The 24,065-nt window shown below is 39.8% G+C and overlaps 1 protein-coding gene across 5 annotated transcripts in view; it reads right to left on the minus strand.

Annotated features, from left to right (window-relative positions):
* The window catches only part of il1rapl1a (interleukin 1 receptor accessory protein-like 1a), a 126,095-nt gene continuing 102,030 nt past the window's right edge, over positions 1-24,065 (minus strand). For 4 of the 5 annotated variants that reach the window (XM_047815459.1, XM_047815460.1, XM_047815462.1 and 1 more), the window contains 6 exons: positions 14,099-14,231; positions 9,434-9,579; positions 8,714-8,860; positions 7,355-7,525; positions 6,303-6,347; positions 1-1,928 (listed from right to left, as the gene is read on the minus strand). In XM_047815459.1, coding sequence (XP_047671415.1) covers positions 1,213-1,928; positions 6,303-6,347; positions 7,355-7,525; positions 8,714-8,860; positions 9,434-9,579; positions 14,099-14,231 — 1,358 coding nt within the window. In that variant the 3' untranslated portion in view covers positions 1-1,212. The remainder of the gene's footprint in view (positions 1,929-6,302; positions 6,348-7,354; positions 7,526-8,713; positions 8,861-9,433; positions 9,580-14,098; positions 14,232-24,065) is intronic. The other variant, XM_027143614.2, reaches the window with a different exon arrangement.

The raw sequence follows: 24,065 nt of genomic DNA on the forward strand, positions 1-24,065 counted from the left end.
GAGGTTGGTGATTTTAATGCACAGTGACAAACAAAATGGAAACCAGAATGATTGTGCCTTTAGAAATATAAACACTTCATTTCAGTGGCTGTAGTGTTTTATAATACATAGTAATATAAATATCCAAATCATAATACATATCAATCCTCTATGCATATGGATTTTACACAGGATTCTAAGTCCTTTAAAACTTGACTTTAAGAGTTATTCAGAAAAGAAAAAAAAACAAAACAAACAAACTTTTATTTCATTAGGTTTTTACCCAACTATAGGAAATGCAGTATACTATTGTTTCCTAAATTAATTTGAGGACATCAAGTTATTTTATTGTAGGTTGTACAAACAAAAGATGTAGCAAAATTTATAAAATACCCCAAATGCACAAGTCTTTGTCCCCGTTGTCCTGGTGACGCTGTTATATATAGAGAAACAGCTTTCCATTTATAAAAATAGATTTCTTGTTTCTTAAAATACCCTTTATTATTTGAGGATGGGCTCCACTCCTTGCATAATTCTCTGTGATTTTTTTTTCTTCTTACAAATTGTCCAATTCAAATCATAAATACACATCATACATAAGCTAACAGAAACTGGACGCTCGGGTCGACATGTAGAGCAAACGCTCGGTGAAAACAAAAGGGTAAACGTTTCATTTATAGCCAAGCCCTAATTTCAAAATGGCTTACACTCTTTCAAACTGAAAGTAAGTAAAATCAACTGCAAGTCTAGTAGTACGGTAAAAAAAGATCATCAGCTAAACAAAGTGAAAGTATTGATATATCTTTTGGAAAAAAAGAAAAAAGAAAAGAAAGGCAGTGTGATGACACAAAGTGTACAGAGATCGGGAGATGGTGATGCTATGCGTAAACTGCAGACGTCTGTGCAGGACCCTGTTTCCGTTCGTGTTGTGTGGCTCCGTGTCTCAGTTCTCTCATAGATTTCCCACTAAGTTGATATGGCACTATTTTATTAATCCCTTACTGCGGCGCTTTACTTCCAGAGTAGCCGAAGTATGAGATCAGCAAATCCAGTAAACCAAAAACTGGACACATAAAGACCATGGTGCTTGATCAGAGCAAAGGCTGTTCCGTATGTATATTTATATATATAATCTATGTTTGGCCAGACTTCCCTACATCTCTAGGAGTATAAGAGGTTTTTGTCCCAGCCTAGCCCGTCTACAGGAGTCATATAATCCTTGCTGCCTCTCCATCACCAGATGACACTGGAGATGCTGGTTTCACGGGGCAGCAGCGGCAGCATGGCGTTATTGTTGGCGTGCGGCTCATCCAGGCTGTGTTGGCGCTTAGCGGTGGGCCACTGGCCATTAAGCAGCGTAAGCGGCAGGTTGCAGTAGGTGGGTTGTGCTGGCAGAGTGGCTCCTGCTGCCAGTGGCAGCTCGTATTCATAGCTGCGGAAGTGAGCGTGTTTCTGCCTTGCCAGTGAGTGCGCTCGGTACGAGCTGCGCAGTGCGGCCCGGAGCTCTGGACGAGCTGGAGCTGCTGCTGTCGATGCTGCAGTGGCCACTGAGATTGCTGAAACGGTGTGGAGGTGAGCGAAGGGGTTCGGCTCTCCTGCGTCTACGGCGGGGGTCCTGAGACTGGGCTGTGGTCGGCGGCACGGCATGGCATAACGCAGCTGCTTCCAGAACCGTGAGCCGGGCTTGTTGCTTCGTGGGCCACTCCAGCGCACCACTGTCAGGGACTTGATAGACTGCTTCAGCTCCTCTACTTCTTGGTAGTTGATGACGCCACGTAGCTCGGCGCATTCGATCAGAATCACCTTGATCTCACCTGACACTAGAGAGCTGCGAAGGCGTGACTCCATCTCAAATATGCTCCAACCGCGACGTAGCACGTAGCCAGGGGTCAACACGATGATCAGACGTTTGCTCATCTCCACACAGCGGGCCACATCTTCAATATATGCTACAAAACATACAGAAAGAAACATATTACTGATACGGAACATTTAATATTTGTCACTGTTTCGGCTCTTTCCAGCTCCTGTATTTGCGTAGATCGAGTCAGCCTTGGTTTCTATTTGAAAAGTCCTTTGTGTGTTATCACAGCAGTTCTAAGCAATGTTTACGCTTTGCCTCGCAGCAGGTTTGACCGATCAGGAAAAGGACACTACTGAGGTGCTTACTGATGCTTATTGATCCTACAGTCTCAGCTTCACCAGTCCCTGAGGTCTCACCCGGTCCATTGTTGTTGTCAAAGCAAGTCTAGTCAAGCTTATGTCAGGCTGAGCATAAAGCAAAATCAAGATCGTGCCAAAGTAATCAAACGTTCAAAAGCCAAAACTGAGAAATAAACAAAAGCAGTTCTCTTAGACGCATAACTTGTCAAATCGATAAATGCTTACGGAATTTGTTTACAGAATATTTATGTCAATCACTTTGCTTCATCCGAACAGTTTTTTTTCTTTTATTCTTTTATTTATTGTTTAGAAATCAATACGGTGGACTTATTTGATCCCTCAGAGTCTCCTTCCACTTTTTCATCAGTACAAATAAAACATTATCTTAACACATTTACTGGAACTCCACCATCACTTTCTAAAAAAATACAAAAAAAAAAAAAAACAGTGTCTTGTGTGTAATATCTATTATGTTATACTGTTCCTTACACCAGTAGCTAGTGAAGCAATGATTTTTAATGATAGCACTTTTCTATATACAGTATGGAACTGCAGGCATCTCTTGCTCACAGCACTTCAAAATTTAGTTAAATAAGTTGTCTAACTCCAGTAACAAAGCTAAGGTCTTTTCTATAATAACTTGGAAAGCTGAGGCAATTTTACTCCAGAAGCAATGCAGCAAAAAAAATGTCAGGAAACTCCTTGTGCACTGCAGTTAAACATTTCCATTATAACATCAGGATTTGGTTGAGCTTTTAATTCTCTGCTTCCTCACTATTATTAAATGTATCTGTAAACCTGTCTGTTTATAACCTGAGCTTTTCGCATGCGGCTAGAACCGCTTGAATCGGATTCCTTTGGAGCACGAGATCCTTGTTTTAAACTCCTAGCAATGAAGATGTAAACAGATGTAATAAATTTCTATGGTAACTGTTCTCATGTTCAACACATGTGAATGGAAGAGGAATTCGTGTTGTGATGCCAAGAGACACGTCTCGACCCAAATCCGCAGGGAATCTGTGGTCATTTCGAAAAACTGCAAGCTCCTTTGTATATTGCAGAGTTTGATCATTTCTATGATTCTCTGATTAAACATTGATCATTAATCTCTGCTCTGCTCTAAGTAAATGCGGGAGCACGGTGGCTTAGTGGTTAGCACGTTCGCCTCACACCTCCAGGGTTGGGGGTTCGATTCCCGCCTCCTCCTTGTGTGTGTGGAGTTTGCATGTTCTCCCCGTGCCTCGGGGGTTTCCTCCGGGTACTCCGGTTTCCTCCCCCGGTCCAAAGACATGCATGGTTGATTGGCATCTCTGGAAAATTGTCCGTAGTGTGTGATTGTGTGAGTGAATGAGAGTGTGTGTGCCCTGTGATGGTTTGGCACTCCACCCAGGGTGTATCCTGCCTCAATGCCAGATGATGCCTGACGCCTGAGCTCCCCGTGACCCGAGAAGTTCGGATAAGCGGTAGAAAATGAATGAGTGTAAGTAAATGTGTCTGTAAACTGAATATATATAGCATATGGTTTTCGCATCTATACTCTGTATCAGTTATCACTTACACAAAATTTGACATTATGGCAAACTAAAATATGCCATATTGCCATATTACCTTATATTCAACCAGTGCTGAAGCAGAGCTATACTGTACATAAATAAGAAACTGCTGTCTTTTTTTGTTCAGAGCTCTTCAAAACCAATCCTAGTTAAAGCTTTTTTGTCTTCTAGTCTCTGGGCAGCTTTTTCTTTTATTTCTGAGAAATCAGTGCGTTCACCTTAACGTCTAAATTTAAAATCACTTTTAGAGGCACTTTTCCTCCATTTCTTCCCTAGGGTGTTATTTAATTAGTTTCCCTGGTGGAGTTCTTTAGACGTAAGATGTAAATGTCCTGTTTCATTTTGAACAATACATTCAGACATCTACAGTAAAATGATATCACGGATGCTTTAGAGACCTGATATGTGGTGCTACTTACCTCATTATCTCATATTTCAGGAACTGTATAAATATAGCAGATTTTTACACAGAATAATTTTCTAAGATCACCGTAGGATCAGATTAGTCCACAGTATTTATTTAAAGACGAGAAATAAAAGTTTTTAACAAGTTTATAAACAGCAAACTTCTCTACGGAATGAGCAGACACTATTGACATTATTATTCTGGAAACTAATTCTGTAAGCACTTATTGATTACATTTCATTCGTCTGTTAGTTCTCGTCTGTCGGCTGAGCAAACATCGTGTTAGCGTGTAACCTCCACAAGAGCAGCAGCGGTAGTCTTCGCTATTGTTCGATCGAACAGTGTATGAATGTTACTGCTCAGTTTTATTTATTTATTTACGTAAAAACCCTTTTGCAGAAATAATCTGCACAGAGGTGGACAACGGTTGGGCTTAAATACAAATCTGTACGTATTAGTCGTGACCAAATATCAAATCTGGTAAGAGCAGCGTACAAAAATTTGGCGTTAATTTTACAAACAAAATCAAGATATATAGAAAAAGGAATTTCTCAAGAGATCGGATTCGGATACTATAGCTCTTTGCTTCAGCTTCCAAATCCCATGATCCTTCACTGCCCACTGAGCGGCTCTCTCATCTCCGATAGCATCTGCTATAGTCCTTACACTAGTAGCTTTGGCCAGTGAACCTCTGCTGTCACTTGAAAATGGTCTATATTCCTTATGTCACCTTATTGGGGTCTGTGAGCAATTTGTCAGTCTCTGAGCTGTTTAAATCCTAAACCCTGTTCCTGGATCATTCCCAGTCTTCCTGAACCTTTGCTTATTCTCCATTCTCATCTGTTATTAAGATCTAATCCTGGCCCAGTTCCTGTCCTAACTATTGTCCAGTCCTGACCTGTCCCTGATCTTTTCTTGTTTATGTTAACTATTGCATCCATACTGAACCCATTCTGCTGATTAATTCATTAAAAAAAAAAAACACTCACTGTCCACTTTAATAGGAACACCTTTTCACCTGTACAGTTATGCGAATATCTAACCAGTCGATCGTGTAGCAGCTGCACGATGCATTGAATCATGCAGATACAGGTCAGGACTTTAATCATGGCGTCGTTCTTGGTACCAGATGTTTTTTTGTTGTTTTTTTCATACGTTATTGATGTGAAATATTCCCACACAATAGTCTGTAGAGTTTATTCAGAATGATGCACAAAAATAAAAAAGCATTCTGTGAGCAGCAGGTCTGCAGGATGAAACACCTGATTGATGAAAGAGATCAGCGGACAATGAGCAGACTGGTCTGAGCTGACAGGAAGTCTATTGTAACTTAAATTAGCAATTGTGGTGAGCAGAGAATCACTGAAACTGGACAGCTGAAAACAGGTGATTTTTTTTTTTTAATCTTTAGCTGTCCAGTTTGGTTGATTCTGTGCTAATTCTGAAAGCCTTAGGTTCCCGTTCTTGGCAATAAGGAGTGGAGCCTGATGTTATCTTCTGCTGTAACTTCTTCAAAGTTTGTGCGTTCTGAGATGCTTTTCAGCTCAACACAGTCGTGAATTGTGATATGGTATGTATATGATATGATAGGATGTGATATGGAATAGTTATGGTATAGTTATGCCTTCCTGACAGGGATCAAACCAATCTGGCCATAAATCTCTGACCTCCAAAATCAACAAGGTGTTTCCAATTACAAAAGCGTCACTCACTAAAAGTTTTTTTTTTCTTTTCTGAACAAACTTCAGGGACTGTTGTGTGTGAATGTCCCCAGAGATCAGAAGTTTCTGAAATACTTAAACCGGCCCATCTGGCACCAAAAGCCACACCACGATTAATGTCACAGAGATCAGACTTTTTCTTCATTCTGATGATGGATGTGAAAATTACCCAAAGCTCTTGACCCGTATCTGCCTCATTAGTGGCTGATTAAATAACTGCATGAAGGCGCAGATGTTCCTCATACAGTGGTTGGTGAGTGTAGAGTAATTGTGTGCGTGTGTGTGTGTCGCATGTCTTATTAAAACATGACATAAAATATGGAGCAAGACAAACAACAAATAACACTAAAGACACAATTCACAACCACAATTAAGACACAGGAATGGTGCATGAGCAAAGAGCCATTTGTGTGTGTGTGTGTGTGTGTGTGTGTGTGTGTGTGTGGGTGTGTGTGTGTGTGTGTTAGGATTAAACTCTACCTCTAACAAGCTGTGTCTCATCCTGGTAATGTTCACTGCTGAGACCTAAACATAAACATTCAGCTTTTCATACAACATGAACAAACACATACGCACAAAGCATTTATCGGACACAGACGGTACACAATACACACAGACACTACACATATAACACAAACCGATGTAGGGGACACACATTCAAGCAGGTATCATATCTTTCCAGTATGGAAAGTTAACCGAGTGTTTAGTTAGTTAGCTCCAAAGAAATGTAAAGTGCAACAACAACAATAAGAAGTCAATCATGTGGTAAATCTCATGTCGTTGGAACTTGGCTTTTCTTCTTCACCCTGTCAAACAGAGTAAGGTTCACAGGCTTTCATGACTGCCATAAAATAAAAACGGTGTAGTATAATATAATATGCACTATGCACTGCCTCCAAATACTATATTATGCACACTGTCAGTAATTGCTAATAGTATTCTAAAGCCTCTGCCAAGTGTGCAGGTTTAGAGAGGTGTGAAATAGTATTCATTAAGTCATACTGAGTCATAAACCTCTTTATCATGGTCGGGGTCATGGCGAATCCGGAGCTATCCGGGGAAGACTGGGTGCAAAGTCAGAGGACGAAGGAGATAAAGTACCTCTACAATGGAGACACTAGCTTCCTAGGGAGGCATTCTTCATTCTTTAAAGCCAGGCTTGGACAACTGTCTCAAGCAAACCAATCAGCACACAGTGATTGTCTTGTTATTCTGTGTCAGGTCTCCATAGAGCACTTTCAGAGACTTTATCACCTGAAAGCCTTTATTTGATCTTTACCACTGAGGCCTGTACAAAAGTAGCTTTGGTTTACTTTTTTTTATTTTATCTACTGCTCTCCGATGTATTACAATTTCAACCTCCTTATAGTCCCGAGCAATCGGATGGCACAGTACTGAAGCACTCACAAATACAGACAGGTAGACTGTCTGGTAGAAAGACATGCGCACACACACACACACACACACACACACACACACACACACACACACACACACACACACATACACACACACACAAAGGCTGCACATACTGCTAGTGGGGATGAGATCTCTGTCTGGGATGAAGAGTTTGTAGCCGTAGTGTTTCTCCAGAACGTCAGGAAGGATTTCCAGAGCGAATCGCTCCTCATCCTGAAGCTCCTGCCCCCATTGATCCATCTCCACTTTACTGTAGGACAGGTACGCATCATACTCCTTATGACCTGAGGTAAACACATATCTCAGATGATGTCTCATATCATAAAAAAATTCCACATGACAGACTACAATGTACAGTATGAAACACATGCTGTCCTTAAGCTTATTCTTCTGAGATTGCCTTACATTCCCTTTTTATAGCTTCACTCCAAATTAAAAATGTCACTCAGTTTTTCATGTCTTTTGACCTTTGGATAAATGGAGTGATATACACAGTGAAATATCCAGGTCCTGGTTTGATTATACATAATATTAGCACTCTAAATCACCGCTGTACGCTGTTGTACGCTCTTACAGTTATACACCGCACCTTGATATTGACTGTATGTTCAAGTCCTCCTGGGAAGCTCTTATTAAGTTAGTTGGGAAGTCCGAATTACTGCAAATGTACAAAACTGTTGTGCTTTATGCAGGCAATTAGCTTGTTTTATTGTAAAAAAAAAAAGAAAGAAATAAAAAAAATCCAGTAATTCCAGTAACAAAACAAAACAAATGAGTTGTTATGATATCTTGACAATTTTTCACCAGAAGCAATGCAGCTAAAACATTATTCAGTTATTTACTTATTTGGTCCCTTCAGGTTTTTTTTTGTTTGTTTGTTTTTTTTTTCAAAATTTGTGTCGCAGAGATTTTTTTTTTTTTAGAGATTACACATATGTAATGATTTTCTATGAGCACTGTAGTCATGTTCCATGAATGTGAATGGAAGACGTTTTTGTCTGAATATGCAAAAAAAAAAACTTTAGTCATTTTGAAAAACTTCAATAATCCCTGGATATATTGCAGACGATGCTTGATTGTGTCTTCATTTCTACAATCGCAAAATCCAGAAAGCATTGATTAAACACAGAGCATTCATTTATCGGTATCTGTATCTGCAGTATAATTGTTTGCATATATTGCAACGTTATCTTGACTATACTCATGGCAGGTGTACACTGAACTACATGTTCAACCAAAGCTGCAGCAGGTCTTTAGATAAATAAACCTCATTTTGTACATTTTTTTCTTGGTCCAGAGCTCTTCGAAATCTTAGTGTATGCCCCTATTTGCAGCTGATGTTTAGCCATATTACATCCATAATCACAAAACACACTTTTTTAAGGTAGTTTTCTTCTGAAGGTAGAGGATGTTATGGTCCGATCTGTCCACGAGGGGGCACTATTGAACCACTGTGACCAATATTTATTTACCTCCATCTGAGTCCTCCCCTCCGAAGTGATGTCTGTAGCAGAGCAGCAGCTCGATCCTGTAGCATTTATACACAGAGAGCAGCAGAACAAGCAGCAGCAAAATGGCTCCTAATCCTCCAGCCAACTCCATCGTATACATCAGCTCGACTGAGAGAGAAGCAGAAGACAAAAGTGATACCATCCGTTTGCTACAATCAAGCAAATGATTGAACTCATGCTGTTTTTAAGCTCCTATATTGTTTGCTACCGCTGTGAAGGTTTTACGTGGGTAGTATTTATCCATGCAACATTATTCAGATAAAGATATTCTGTAGAAAAGGATTATGCTGATGAACACGTATTAGGAGTTAAAACGACACCACGAAGCTTCCACATGGCACAACTGATCTGGAAATAATTATAAATATAAAAAAAAAAAAGACAACATGGGCTCTGAGCCCTAGCTTGTGGGTTAAGAGTTCACTAAAGGAGTTACAAATTTCAGTCCCTTTAGACTTGAAGAAGGTGTTGTGATGCTCATCAATGAGCTGTATTTGTGCGTTCAAGTCGAGAGCAGAATATTTTAGATCTCCTGACACCATATTTCTCCTTCTGAACTGCCACATAAAGAGATGAGACGCCTTCAGAGCCGCTCCGCTTAAAAGGGAACGCTAAATGCTAATGCTTGCCTGAAGGAGACCCACAGGAAGGTGATGAGAAATTAATATATATAAATAATACCTCGTTTGCTGATCTGTATGCTGGCTTGGCGTCTTCCGTTCCCGTTCTCGGCGTAACAAGAGTAATTGCCCAGATCTCCCTCTTCTAACGAATCTATTGTCAAAGTGATGGACATTTCCTGTTCTCCCAGGTGTTCTCTGATGGTCCTGACAACAGAAAAAAAATAAAGATGTCAGAGACACTCAGAAACTCGGAGGATATATTTCTTGGAAGTACGTGGATGAGGCTTTAGATTGATATGTTATGGTGTTCAGGGTTCAAGTCCTTTTCATTCACACTCTACTGAACATTATGTTTGTCTCAGATTAACAATGCATTCGGGTAAATCCTTCACAGAACCTTAGAAAATGCTGATTTTGCCAGCCTATAATTAATGACAAGTACATTTATTTATGTTATTAATCTAATTTTACACTCACATTTCCCTGCATTAACCAAAGACAATCAATGGCGAATTGATTCTGTTCCTGCTGAGGAAAATCACTTTGCAAGTCATTAATTACTGTTTGTTATGGTTGTTGCCACCCAGGTTGATTGTATAAGCTTTCTCATAGAGCCCAATGGTTTTGTAAATTGGGTATAACAGGACATTTACAGTTCATGTCTGATGACTGATGAGCTCCTGGAACATAATGAGCACCAAGGGGCCAAACAGATACTGTTGTCCTTTTTCAACATTGTTCACTCAAACAATAGAAGTCAATATTCCTTCATCTACTGGGAGTTCGGCAGCAAGCTGCAGGATGAGCGTTATAAATAACTGATATGGAAAAGATACCAGATGTCTTAAGTTTTCAGATGCATTGGTGTAAAAATAGTAGCAATCAGAGAAGGGATGTTACAAAGATATTAGATGTATCCAAACTGTTCAGAGAGTAAACAGGATGCTAAGTAGTCACCGATCAGCCCTAACATTCATTCATTTTCTACCGCTTATCCGAACTACCTCGGGTCACGGGGAGCCTGTGCCTATCTCAGGTGTCATCGGGCATCAAGGCAGGATACACCCTGGACGGAGTGCCAACCCATCACAGGGTACACACACACTACAGATGATTTTCCAGAGATGCCAATCAACCTATCATGCATGTCTTTGGACCGGGGGAGGAAACCAGAGTATCCGGAGGAAACCCCCAAGGCACGGAGAGAAACTCCACACACAAGGCGGAGGAAGGAATCGAACCCCCAACCCTGGAGGTCTGAGACAAATGTCCTAACCACTAAGCCACCGTGCCCCCCAAGCCCTAACATTAAAACATTAAAAAAGTAGGTAATATCATTAGGTTTCCTGAAACAGTTGTGACCCGTCAATGCACAAGACCATTTAAGGTGTACTCAAAACCTGTTGCCAGGTCACAGCTTGTCTTTCCTTGGACCAACTATTGGCATATACCAACTATTGTAAACCAGAAACACATTACAAGCTCTCAGATCCTTCCTGCTTCCGACACCTCAACTTTGAGACCTGACTGTTCACTAGCTGCCTAATCGATCCCAGCTCTCCACAGGTACCAATGTAAATAGATAATCAATGCTATTCACTTCACCTGACAGTGTTTCTTGTTATGGCTGATCGGTGTATAGTCCTCCTTAAGATCTTTAATTAATCCATAATATGCAGGACCAGTTTTCTGTCAGGTAAAGCGGAAACACCGCTAGGTCAGGCGAAAAAATAATCCAATGCTCAGAATGGTTGAAGAAGACTAAATAGTTCGACAGTTGCTCATTAAAATCAAGATCTCACCAAGATCGCATGACATTACATGCAATGAGCAACTCATTCACAAAAAGCCACAAATGTCACAGAAATATTACTTTTTTCGCATAGGGAAATTCACAAATGTCACGGACAATTACAATACACACGGGGGCATTCCATTTGCATAATGTCATACTAAATAAACACAAATGAATATGAATATTTCCCAGTTATATTAAAAGCCAGATTTGGGTTAATATTTGAAAAGATTCAGAAATCCAAAGGATGACGAAATCAAAACATCGGGCATCTTTCTATTTATGGCAAGTAGCTAAAAACTTCTTCTACTTATGACTAGTCATACCAAACTTATAATGAGATCCCATTGCCTCGTCAACGCCTGACAGCAGCGTTGTAGTTTTTACCACATCTATTCGATGCTCTCCACATTATCTTAAAATGGAAGATGGTTCTGTTTATTAGAAGCCTTTGGCAATGTTAGAAACATTCTGTCAAATGATATCAGGAAAATCACACCGGGGATAGAAGGGTAAGATGAGCTGGTCCAGTGTTATGGCGATTTCAGAAATTGAGAATCAGGAGCCAGTTACAAATAAATGACAGTTTTATTGGTGCACTCGTAAGTTGCCTTGTGAGGACTGAAGAAGTGCTTAGAAGCTATCTTTATTTGTTGTGCTTTTTAATGGTGGTTCTGAGATAAGATGAGTCACCTGGCTCAGTGCAAGCTGACTCACCGACATAACAACGGTCTATACAGCACTTCCCTTTTATGTTCCAAACTTACTAAATACCTGCACTACAACTCTTCTATTTTTAAGTACTGAAGGTGTTAAGTACTGAAGAGAATATTCTTTGGAAACGTATGATAAGCCAAAGTAAGTAAGTAGGCCAGATTTCTTTTTTTTTTTCCTTTCAGAAAGTCTAATTTGCTCTTTAATAAAAATGCTTGAAAATTTGATGGCTTAATTTGTTTGTATTTGGAACTATTCACCACAGTCATCAACTTTAGCTTAATCCATCAGCACTGACCTATTTTTGTCAACTTTCTGACTGCATAAAACTCATAATTACTGATGATTGTACCACTTACAAACCATGAAGATTGCTTTGGAGTCATTGCTGCAATGGCTTATGACTACAGTTACTATGACGGCTACAGGACTGCAATTGTCATGAGCGGTTTTGCACTCGAGTCTCCATCAGTGAACTGTTAATAGACTTTGTGTTAAAACTAGAACCTCCTGGTTACACAATTTCATCTTTTGTACCATATAGTACACAATATCAGTATAATCACAGTACTCGCTGTAACCCAGATGAGGATGGCTTCCCTTCTGTTTCCACTCAGGGTTTCTTCTTGATATCATCTTAAGGGGTTTTTGCTCACCACCATCGCCTCTGGTTTACTCATTAGGGATAAATTTCTTATATACTGTATTTCTGTAAAGCTGTTTTGTCCGTTGTTAAATGCGTTATAGAAAGAAAACTGAATTCTTTAAGCTGTTAATTGGCATAGAGTCATTTGACTTCACTGTATTAACTGAAGAATCACTTGAGCAAAAGTCAATAAGACTCATTTTAACTTTCTAACCTGGCTATGTGACACACAAACACTCGAATGAATTGTTATCAGGGACACTTAAAAAAATATCGGCACTACCGCTAGTTCCACTTGGGTGGAAAATCCGTAAATAGCCAGCATTATTGGGAAGAAACTGTGTGCTTCTGAGATAAAGGCTGTCCCAGACTGAAGGCAGCATGAGTCAGCTGTCTCCTAAAAGACCTTATTTTAGCCACATTTAAAAGCAGCTTCGCACATATCCTCGACAGAGATGCTGCCGAACTTGTATATAAAAATACTTTTAGAAATGTAGGTTAACTTCCTGTCTCAATTTTTTTTTCTGCTGCTTGGATTAGTCATAATCATGTGCTTGTCAATTAATCATTCATAATTTTTAATTCGATTAAATGAAAGCTAGACGGTACACTGCAACCTGGAAAGCTTTTATGTACGGTACAGTATCTTGTATGTAAGTTATATCAGCTCACTGGTTAAAATGACCCTATTCGACAAGCCGAGTATTAAACTTGATCTAAGATAAATGCATTATAGCAATTTTTTTTTGTCTTAAATGTCATATGTAAGCAGTATAGGTGATATAAAAATTGAAGTCAAGATATTATAAAAAAATGACATCATGATATCAGAAATGTGAAAATATAACAAGCTTAGTCACATATCAGTGACAGACCACTTGTCCTCTTTTCCTGCTGCTCAAGGCTGTCGTGGAGATGGCATACGCTGCTGAAGGGAAGGTCATGCCCGACACTGCCAAAGCTGAGAACTCACCCACTTTCCCTTCTGCTAACTGCCCTGAGCATGTTAGCACACAGCAGGCCAGTGACCTGATGAGGCTGCCTGCCCATTGTGGGAAAAGAAAAGTCAGGCATTTGCCTGACAGATAAACTCTGTACATTTCACATTTTAAAATTGACTGTATTTTAAAGCGTCTCTCAGTATGGAGCATAATCTAACCAAACAGAAGCAGCACCCGGTCTAGATAATGGTGAACTTATTGCTTCTCTCATACAAAAGCGATGAATTCGGTTATAAACGTCAAGCGAGATACATCAGATGACTACTGTACATGAGATGGATTGCCATGAGTCTTCATTCATTCGGTGCATTGTATTCATGTATACAGTACGTATACTCTATGAGTAGTTGCTTTATTAATATTCTATGCATTGTGTAATATTACCGTGAATTATTCAAATGGATTTTTTAAAAATGTTGTTAGATCAGCTGGGAAACAATTCATTAATTAAATTAATTACTCATTTGGTCTATTAGGTGTGGACTGATGTCCACCCAGTAACGGTTCAACCGTCTGTAGTGAAGTGCGTGATACGTCAGAGTGGTATAAGGTCAGAGGTGCTCTCACCTGATATCGCTCTCCCGGATGCGGCTCTGGTCCATGTCCTCGATGAACTTCTCTCCCTTCATCCAGTACACGAGTGGGCTGACATCGCCGCTGTAGCCGAAGAATGCGCGGCACGTCAAATTGACCGAAGCTCCTGCCGAGGGCACGCAAAGACACGTTTAGCATTCACTCACATGCACTTGAGAGTCACACCAGACCTGAGCAGTGTGAAGTCAACATCAAAGACATCATGCTTATGCGACCAGTGGCATGGATGATGGAAGTGATTCTCTAAGGCACCGTCAGTCCCACTAAGGTGCCTCCGAATGATTAAAATTACCAATGCATTTTTTTACGCCTTGTTGTTCTGGCTGATATCTCCAATTTTGTTCTTAATGCACTGAGATTATTCTGTGTTGAAATGTGCTGAGGTGGAGATGTCTACTTCAGAACTGAAGCACTCAGGTGTTACACACTCCTCTAATGAGGTCAAGTTCCGCAGCTCATTAGAGACGCTGTGTAGAAAGCTTCTTTTAGACTGGCAAATTAGATTTTTTTTTTTCTCCCAGATGTCTTATAGGCATCTGATGTTTCCTTTCAATTCTAATCTGCAAAAACCTGCATCTGAGCTTGAACTTTCAAGTCCGGACCAATTCTCACTTTCCTTTAGGATCTTTGAACACATAAATCCATAGGATCAGCAGCCACTGAAGTACTCAGAGTACACTATATATCCAATACACACATACATTACACAGTTCCCAGTATCTATTTATGTTTTCTTTTGTGCTTAATGAACGGCTGATCTTCATACCAACCATATCAAACTTCACTCGATAAAAATGGTTGGCTGATACTGGATACCAAACTCATTTAACGCGCAGTGAGGTTATCGATAGTTCTGTCTAACACACATGCCTTTTCAATCCCCCAACCTACGCCCAAGCTCCCGCTCCCCTCTCTCTTGGGGTATGATATTGTGTGTCAGCAGTGATGTCAAAAGCATCGGGATGTACAGTACAGAAACAGTGATCAGATCTCACTGGGCCAATCAGGGGTCCAACCTGCCACCATCACTTACACCTCTAGTCAGCTCTGTGACAAGCAGACACTCATTAAAACTCTTCTCTCCTGCTATATGGTCGAAAAAGCTTGACTTCAGCTTCAGGGAGAGCAGGCCTGGGTATATACACCGGATGTACTTTGGATTTAAATGGATTTTAAAGGCCACATTAAACAGGCAACACACCGTTTTATTTTTTTAGATCACATTCACTACTATTGATTTCAAATGCCTTTAATTTCTTCTGCCAAGGCACTTTCATATAATGTTATGTTTGAAAGAGACATTCGAGTGAGACATGCTGTAGCCTTTTAATGTATTCAATCACACTTTTACTCACTGTCAGTTTTGAAGTGCTCCTGCGCTCTTTGTTGTACCACCACTGGTCACATAAACAGACTAAAACATAAGCAGTATAATCGACTTGCAGGCTAATCCTCTTAATGTCCTAGCATATTGGAACGCTATTCGACTCAAGGTCTATTATGCAGTAATTACGGTTGAATCTACTAGAAAAAAGGTGTAGAAAAAAAAAGTCAGGATTTGCTGATGGATCCTGAGAGTTCTTGATGGATCTTGATGGATGTTTTCTAATTTGACTTAGTATTATATTAATGTTGCACAGTGCTGGTGAAACCTTGAATTGGATTGCTCAGTTATTTCTCAGTTATAAGCTGACTACAGTAGCTTTAAGGAAAATTACAAGTTTTTATTAAAGCATACATTAGAGCACTGATTTGTTAGAGCGTTTTGCTCGGTAGAGCGTTTTCCTATTTAGTTCCTAAACTTTAGAATATCCTTCCTGACAGGGGCTCAAACACTCTCCCAGTTTAAATGTAGACTAAAGACATATCACTTTAGCCAGGCATACTGTACACATAATACATCTTACAACCGTGTGCTCCAGTAGATACACATTATTATCTAGTACTGTTTAATATTATGAACAGCAGCTATGCTAAATCCTGAGATATCCAGTGATTGTACCAGCACCAGTTGTGTCCTTCTCAAAGATAATGAACGAGAGAAGAGAAGAGAAGAGAAGAGAAGAGAAGAGAAGAGAAGAGAAGAGAAAGAGAAGATACCAACTACATGTTGTGTTTGTGGAAAACGACCTCCTAATCAATACACAATTGTCAGAGTGTATCTGACTGTAGAAAGGACATTATTCATAATAACATTCTTTTTCATTAGGGATAAATACAAACACATTTAAATATGAGTATAATATTAATCTTGAACTCTTGTACAATATTAATCTTTGTATAATAATACACTTTCCTTAGTATATTTCTTATGTTCCGTAAAGCTGCTTTGAGACAATGGCCGTTGTTATAAGTGCTTAACAAATAAAATTGAATTGAACTGAATTGAATTTGTTATTATTTCTAATGATCAGTTACAAAAATGGGCTGTATTTAACCAACAATGATATAGTGAATTTCTTTAAGGACACATTTATCTATCTATCTATCTATCTATCTATCTATCTATCTATCTATCTATCTATCTATCTATCTATCTATCTATCTATCTATCTATCTATCTATCTATCTATCTATCTATTTGCCTGTCTGTCTGTCATTTTTTAATCTATCTATCTATCTATCTATCTATCTATCTATCTATCTATCTATCTATCTATCTATCTATCTATCTATCTATCTATCTATTATTTATTTATTTATTAATATTTATTTAACATATCAATCTCAGGGAATAATAGGAAGTACATTTTCAGGAAGGAAAGGATTTGCGGTTTATCGGGAACACAACATGCTGGGTTTTGTGTCTTATTATCTTTAAGAGCGAGAAACAAAAACGAGGTGAGGGTAGACGTGTTTACAGCCGCTGTAATGTAAGCGATAACAGGAACTAACTTGTCTCTAAGACATTTTACATTTTCATATTTAGAACAGGCGTCCTCATCCAGAGAGAACTACGGAAGAGCTTTAAAGTTTCTATAAATACCAGAACACATCCTGATACCGGTTCACTTGGTCACGGATGAAGGCTGTGTTCAAGGGGTAAAATAGGAAAAAATGTAAGCAGCAAGAGCAGTTTTTTCCAGACATTGTAGACCATTATATGCAACTACAAATGGATAAAAAGTACACATTGTTCTTAAATAAATAAATAGATAGATAGATAGATAGATAGATAGATAGATAGATAGATAGATAGATAGATAGATAGATAGATAGATAGACAGACAGACAGACAGACAGACAGACAGACAGACAGATAGATAGATAGATAGATAGATAGATAAATAAATCCAAGTGTAATTGTTGGCAAATATTATAAAAGTAATAAAACAGATTGGTACATGCTGTAATTGGAAAACATTAAATGTTCAGCCCACATCACACCATTCTGTCATTACTTACTGCCCTGAAGTGCTTTATCCCTTAAATCAATGAAATGTTTATTAGTGAGAAGACAGATACGCTAGATCTATCATATTCTTCAGCTGGGTTTCTGAACATTTCCCTCCACACGCATATTGATATCGATTTAAATGTGCGTGCATATATGTGTGTGTGTGTGTGTGTGTGTGTGTGTGTGTGTGTGTGTGTGTGTGTGTGCGTGTATGGAACTATGAGATACAACACGCAGCATATGCACCAAAGTTGGCAGGACTTTGGTAACCAGAGAACACGGTAATTAAATGTGTGAAACTAGCATCTACTTTCTTTCCAGCACTGCTGTTAGACCAGCACAGCTTCCACATGCATTTTATGAAGGACACATTTTAATTAACTCTTAGTTAATTAAACCCAACATTCAAACCAAATCTATAAGCTTGGGGTGCTTGTGGAGTGGAACACTGGAGCAGCAGCTGCTGTGGTATAATGGGGAATAAGATTATTTCTATACTGCGGTGCCTTGTTGTGTTCCAGTCAAGCTGGAAACAAATGCATTTTTACATTAGAAACATTATTATTATTATAATTGTTGTTGTTGTTGTTGTTCTTCTTCTTCTTCTTCTTTTTCTTCTTCTTCTTCTTCATCTTCTTCTTCTTAGTAGTAGTGTTATTCATATGTGGTTTATATTTTCTATACCTCCCTTCCTATTCTATTCCTCATGTCATCACACACTCACACTGAGCCACACTCAAATCCCAGCAGCTTTCCAATCACACAGCAACAATGCTACATTCACCTCATGCCGGCATTGCTGTAATTTAAAGTTCCTGCATGGTAAAAAAAAAAAAAAACCCATTTACATCAACCTCCAAGTGTTAATTCTGCCAATTTAGCAAACACTTCTCTTTTTCTCCTAGGCTTCACTAAACAATTTAGCTCACCTTATAATGAGAAAGCGCGTAATAATGAGGCTAATGACAGCCATCTTGAATTTCTAGCATGTAGCCTAAAGCACATGAACTCATTCAGTCAGAGGAATGGGAAGTCTTCCATTTCTGCCACGTTCTCCCACATGACATCGGTGTCATTTAACCCTTTCATGCACGATTAGCTAGAGTCAGTTTAAGGTAGTTAGAAAAAGAGAGGAAAAAAAGAGTTATAGAAAAAGAGAAAATTATGCGATCATCTTTATAATTTATGCTTACTGGACAGATGGTCTTTGAAGGCAGATTGCTTCTGATTTATCTCTACATACTTTTTTTTACACAAAATGAAATAAAACTATATTTTTGAGCCAGACTACAGTGAACCTCTTTGATTATTTGAAACAAGATGTGTTGTTTTTTTTCTTTTCTTTTCTAAAATCAGACGCATCATGCAACAATCCTAAACTAGGTACAATTACATTTTAAGTTTATTACAACAACAACAACAACAACAAAATTAACCTTTCAACTAAAAGTGATATTTAGAAAAGGTCCGATGTGATTGAACATTAATGTGTGTAATTATTTTGAAACAATTACAAGTCTTTAAGGATTAAACACATCACTGAGGGAATACAGTAAAAAGGAAAGTGCAGGGTTTTTTTTTTTCTTCTTACTTTATTGCGCAACTCATTTTAACCTCATGTGGCATACTATAGCTTACGAGAAGAAGAAAAATGACCTGAGCCTGTGTGAGAATTTAAGAGAATTATAACCACAGATTAGTTCAAGTGTACAGAATGCTTGGAGATCCCTGTTATAACACAGACATGTCATGATATTCCCTTAAATACATAATGTAGCCATGAGGGGGAGCTTGTAGTCCTCACTGAGGCTTGTTAACTGTGGCTATTGTGTGTGTGTGTGTGTGAGTGTGTGTTTTGTGTGTGTGTGTGTGTGTGTGTGTGTGTGTGTGTGTGTGTGTGTGTGTGTGTGTGTGTGTGTGTGTGTGTGTGTGTGTGTTTTGTGTGTGACATGCCAGTAATTCTCTGTGTGCTAAAGACTTTGCTGTCTGTTCTTCGCTCCATTTACCCACACAGCACAGCCAGTGCACTGACTGAGCAAACTCGAGTGAAAAGCTCCGGATTTTCACTTAACCGTATAACACACACACTACAGACACCCACAAGTGCTCTTATGTGCAAAACAATTATGCACTCATTACATTAGACGAGGAAGGAAGAGAAACGAAAGAGAGAAAGAAGGAAAAAAGAAACAAGAGAAACAAAGAGCAAGAGTTGGGTGGTGGGGGGTCCCCCTTTTGCTCTACTGGTTCAAAAGGCTATAATATTCTCTCTCTCTCTCTCTCTCTCTCTCTCTCTCTCTCTCTCTCTCTCTCTCTCTCTATTCTTTTCTCTCTCTTTGTTCAACAGCCCTGCCCCTCAATAGGAAGCTTTAATTAGCTGTAAAGAATTGCACTATTGCACAAGCAGGTACTCTTCCACTCCTCCTTTCATGCTCTGTCCTCCGCTGATCCATCTCTTTCTGATGACATAATAGAGTCCCTGTCGCAGCCCGCTTTACGCAGCCTCAACATATCGAGTAATAACCTCAATATTGGCCAGGTGAATGGGGAACATAGGCTCACTTTAGCTCCCATTCTAAAACACACACCCACTGCTCTTTTCTCACTAAGTACCCCGCAGCTCTTCTCCATAGCTGGAATCGAAGACGAGATGCCCCACGCACAGGCAGACATCATTTCCCTTGGGAATCGGCTTCAATCTCCAAGATGAATCTAAAGTCAGTGTAATATAAGCACATCGGCGGGCCATTTCCCGTAGGCATTCAACCCACAGCCTCTTTAGCTCCCTCTCTCACTCTCTCATTTTCCTATACCCCCCCCCCCTCGTTCTCTCTCTCTCATTCGTCTCTCAGTGGGCCTGTCATCAAACCCCAGCTTCATGCAGGGAATTGAGCAGCGGGAGATCAGTCTCATACCACTCCATCCTAGTGCTCTAGATATGTTACACAGGATTGTGTTGGTTTTAACAGAACTGGCATTCATTGTTTGCAGCCTCTCTTTGTGCATCACGTTATTTACTTTTGCTTAAGAACGGGGGCCCAGCTGAGGTCCCATCTGCACTGCGGCTTTGCACACAGAAGCAGCAACAACAAGGACACATTAATTACTATGGGCTGTGCTTAATTGTAAGTTCTACCTGCCAGGTTGAACGCAGGCAGTCACTATATCTTAAAGTAGTTTAGTGATTTTTTTTCATTTGTAATTAGAAACATATGGCTATTTTATTTATTTATTTATTCTTTTTTTTTTTTTTTCACACCGTATATCTACAGCTGCTTTAATCTGTCTACAGTTTGCAAATGCTGTTATCTAAAAACATCGCTACGGGTTTGGAACCGATGCTCTTATTTTCTTTATGACACGTTATGGTACTTTTTTACCCCTTTATGTTCCAGCCTTATTCCAAACTCTCTATAAAAATGAAAGCTTGTAGCTGAGCTACATGTAAGGTTTTGATGGCCCAATTCTGACCTGATACGATTGGATTACTCTGCGAGACCGAGTCAGGGTACAAAAATAAGAAATGGTAGTTTGCTCGAGCATGTGTAACACTCACCATTTTCTGGATGACTGGCTGGGCAGCGCTCTGTGTCTCACTTGAACTTTGGGTGAGTTTGTGTGTGTATATGAGTGTGTGAATATGAGTGTGTGTATATGAGTGTGCATGTGACTACCAATGAACATACAGGGGACAGAATAAAAACATATAAAGTTAATACACTTTAATGCTTTTATCTAATTTACATCCCTGCGGAGCTGAAATGAGCAAACAAAATGCATTGAAACAAAAAAAGAAAAGAATACAGAATGCGAAATCGTAGACTAACAAAAAGAAGCGGACGAAACTTTAGAAAAAAAAAACTGCACAGGAACATTTTAGTAGAAAATGTATACGAGAGGTCTGTTGAGCGAGGAATAGACATACAGATAATATGAGGGAGTGTAAGAAAGAGAAGGACGGATATTGAGAGAAAACAGAAGAGCGTTTGTGAACAATAGTGTGTGACTGTGGTGCTGAGAGAAGCAATGGAAAAGTGGGACTCTCGCACGTAAAGAATGTGCAGCCCTGAGCAGCGGTTCACATTATCCTCCATTACTGTGCACATTAGTCTCAGCTTCCCGCGCAGCCATTCACTCTAAAAGGTCATGCCAGAAAGTGCCAGCACCTGAAAGGTCATGTTGGCTCTGATAGGAGCATGTGCTTGATTAGAGCTACAGTCTCATGGGGCCTGAACATAGAGACAGTCAACGGTGAGACAGGAATCCAGGGGTGAGGAGGAGAGCTGAGGGTAAGAAAGGAACTTTGTGGTTGAAACAAGGCATTTTTGAGATAGAAGGCTGAGGTTGAACAGCTCCAGGTGAGACAAAGTGATAAGAAGGAGACATGGAACTAACGCCGAGACATGAAGCATCGAGATGAAGCACGGTGCTTGTGTGAGAGACAGAGCTAAGCGTTAGACAGGAAGCTAAGGTTGAGCAATAGCTCTGATTGAGACAGAGTGCTAAGGCACAGGGAAAGACACAGCAATCTGAGCGTGAAATGTGAAGCTGACTGTGGATTCAAGCATAAGACGGGTAAAGGTGAGATGAGGAGTGGAAGGTGAGACAGGGGGCTGAGGATTAGATAGAGATAGGATAGCTGAGACAGGAAGCTATAGAGTAAGAGAGAAGAATAAGGATCGAGTATGAGACAGGAGAATGGAAAGGTGAGGGTGAGAGTTGAGAGTGAGACAGGAAAGTGAGGATGAGTAAGGAATAGAGAGTGAGAGACAGGAAAGTGAGGATGAGTATGGAATAGAGAGTGAGACAGGAAAGTGAAGATGAGTAAGGAATAGAGAGTGAGGATGAGTACGGAATAGAGAGAGAGAGAGACAGGAAAGTGAGGATGAGTAAGGAATAGAGAGAGACAGGGAAGTGAAGATGAGTAAGGAATAGAGAGTGAGACAGGAAAGTGAAGATGAGTAAGGAATAGAGAGTGAGGCAGGGAAGTGAAGATGAGTAAGGAATAGAGAGTGAGACAGGAAAGTGAAGATGAGTAAGGAATAGAGAGTGAGGCAGGGAAGTGAAGATGATTAAGGAATAACGAGTGAGACAGGGAAGTGAGGATGAGTAAGGAATAGAGAGAGAGACAGGGAAGTGAAGATGATTAAGGAATAGAGAGTGAGACAGGAAAGTGAAGATGAGTAAGGAATAGAGTGAGGATGAGTACGGAATAGAGAGAGAGAGACAGGAAAGTGAGGATGAGTAAGGAATAGAGAGTGAGACAGTAAAGTGAAGATGAGTAAGGAATAGAGAGTGAGACAGGAAAGTGAAGATGAGTAAGGAATAGAGAGTGAGACAGGAAAGTGAGGATGAGTAAGGAATAGAGAGTGAGACAGGAAAGTGAGGATGAGTAAGGAATAGAGAGTGAGACAGGAAAGTGAAGATGAGTAAGGAATAGAGAGTGAGACAGGAAAGTGAGGATGAGTAAGGAATAGAGAGTGAGACAGGAAAGTGAGGATGAGTAAGGAATAGAGAGTGAGAGACAGGAAAGTGAGGATGAGTATGGAATAGAGAGTGAGACAGGAAAGTGAAGATGAGTAAGGAATAGAGAGTGAGGATGAGTACGGAATAGAGAGAGAGAGAGACAGGAAAGTGAGGATGAGTAAGGAATAGAGAGAGACAGGGAAGTGAAGATGAGTAAGGAATAGAGAGTGAGACAGGAAAGTGAGGATGAGTAAGGAATAGAGAGTGAGACAGGAAAGTGAGGATGAGTAAGGAATAGAGAGTGAGACAGGGACGTGAAGATGAGTAAGGAATAGAGAGTGAGACAGGGACGTGAAGATGAGCAGGGAATTAAGAGTGAGACAGTAAAGAGACAGCAAGACAACAAGCTGAGAGCGAAATTGAAAGCTGAGAATGAGACAGGGACATGAGGATGACACAAGAGCGAGTGAGGGGGAGGGGGGGAGTCAGGAGTCTAACTGGGATCCCAGTCCTGATGCACAATTCCAGTCTCGACAAGATGCCTTTGTAAACCTTTCTAGCAAGCTTCCTTAAAAAAAACAAAAAAAAAGATATGTCTCTTATTCCTACCTGTATTCCTATTTGTTTATGTGTTCATCCTAAATGATGTATTCGTATTCAGTTATATCCTGCTGCTTTGCTTGGCCAAATGTAAGGAGGAATGTTGTTCTAGATAAGGAAAAGTGTTTAAGCGACGCTACACAGCCATTCTCTATAACACAGCTCCATTGTGTGGAGACGATCTCGTGGCGTCGAAGAAGGGAAACGGACGGCATTCCTTTGTAATGCCTGTATTACACAGATTACATTTAGCAGCTATATATCGACTTTGTGTTTCTTTGTGCTGATACGATTGACACGAGTTACACCACAATGTCGGTATATTTGTGTATGTAAAAAAAAAAAAAAAGGCGTTAAAACGATGACACATTAAAATGAGCAGTAATAATCACACAGCATTGGCACGGGACAAATTCTACTCACTCAGCAGCATTGCTGTATCTCTATCTATCCATCACCAAAACAACTTCAGGGTAT

The sequence above is a fragment of the Tachysurus fulvidraco genome, chromosome 6 (assembly GCF_022655615.1).
Source record: "Tachysurus fulvidraco isolate hzauxx_2018 chromosome 6, HZAU_PFXX_2.0, whole genome shotgun sequence".
Lineage (NCBI taxonomy): Eukaryota > Metazoa > Chordata > Actinopteri > Siluriformes > Bagridae > Tachysurus > Tachysurus fulvidraco.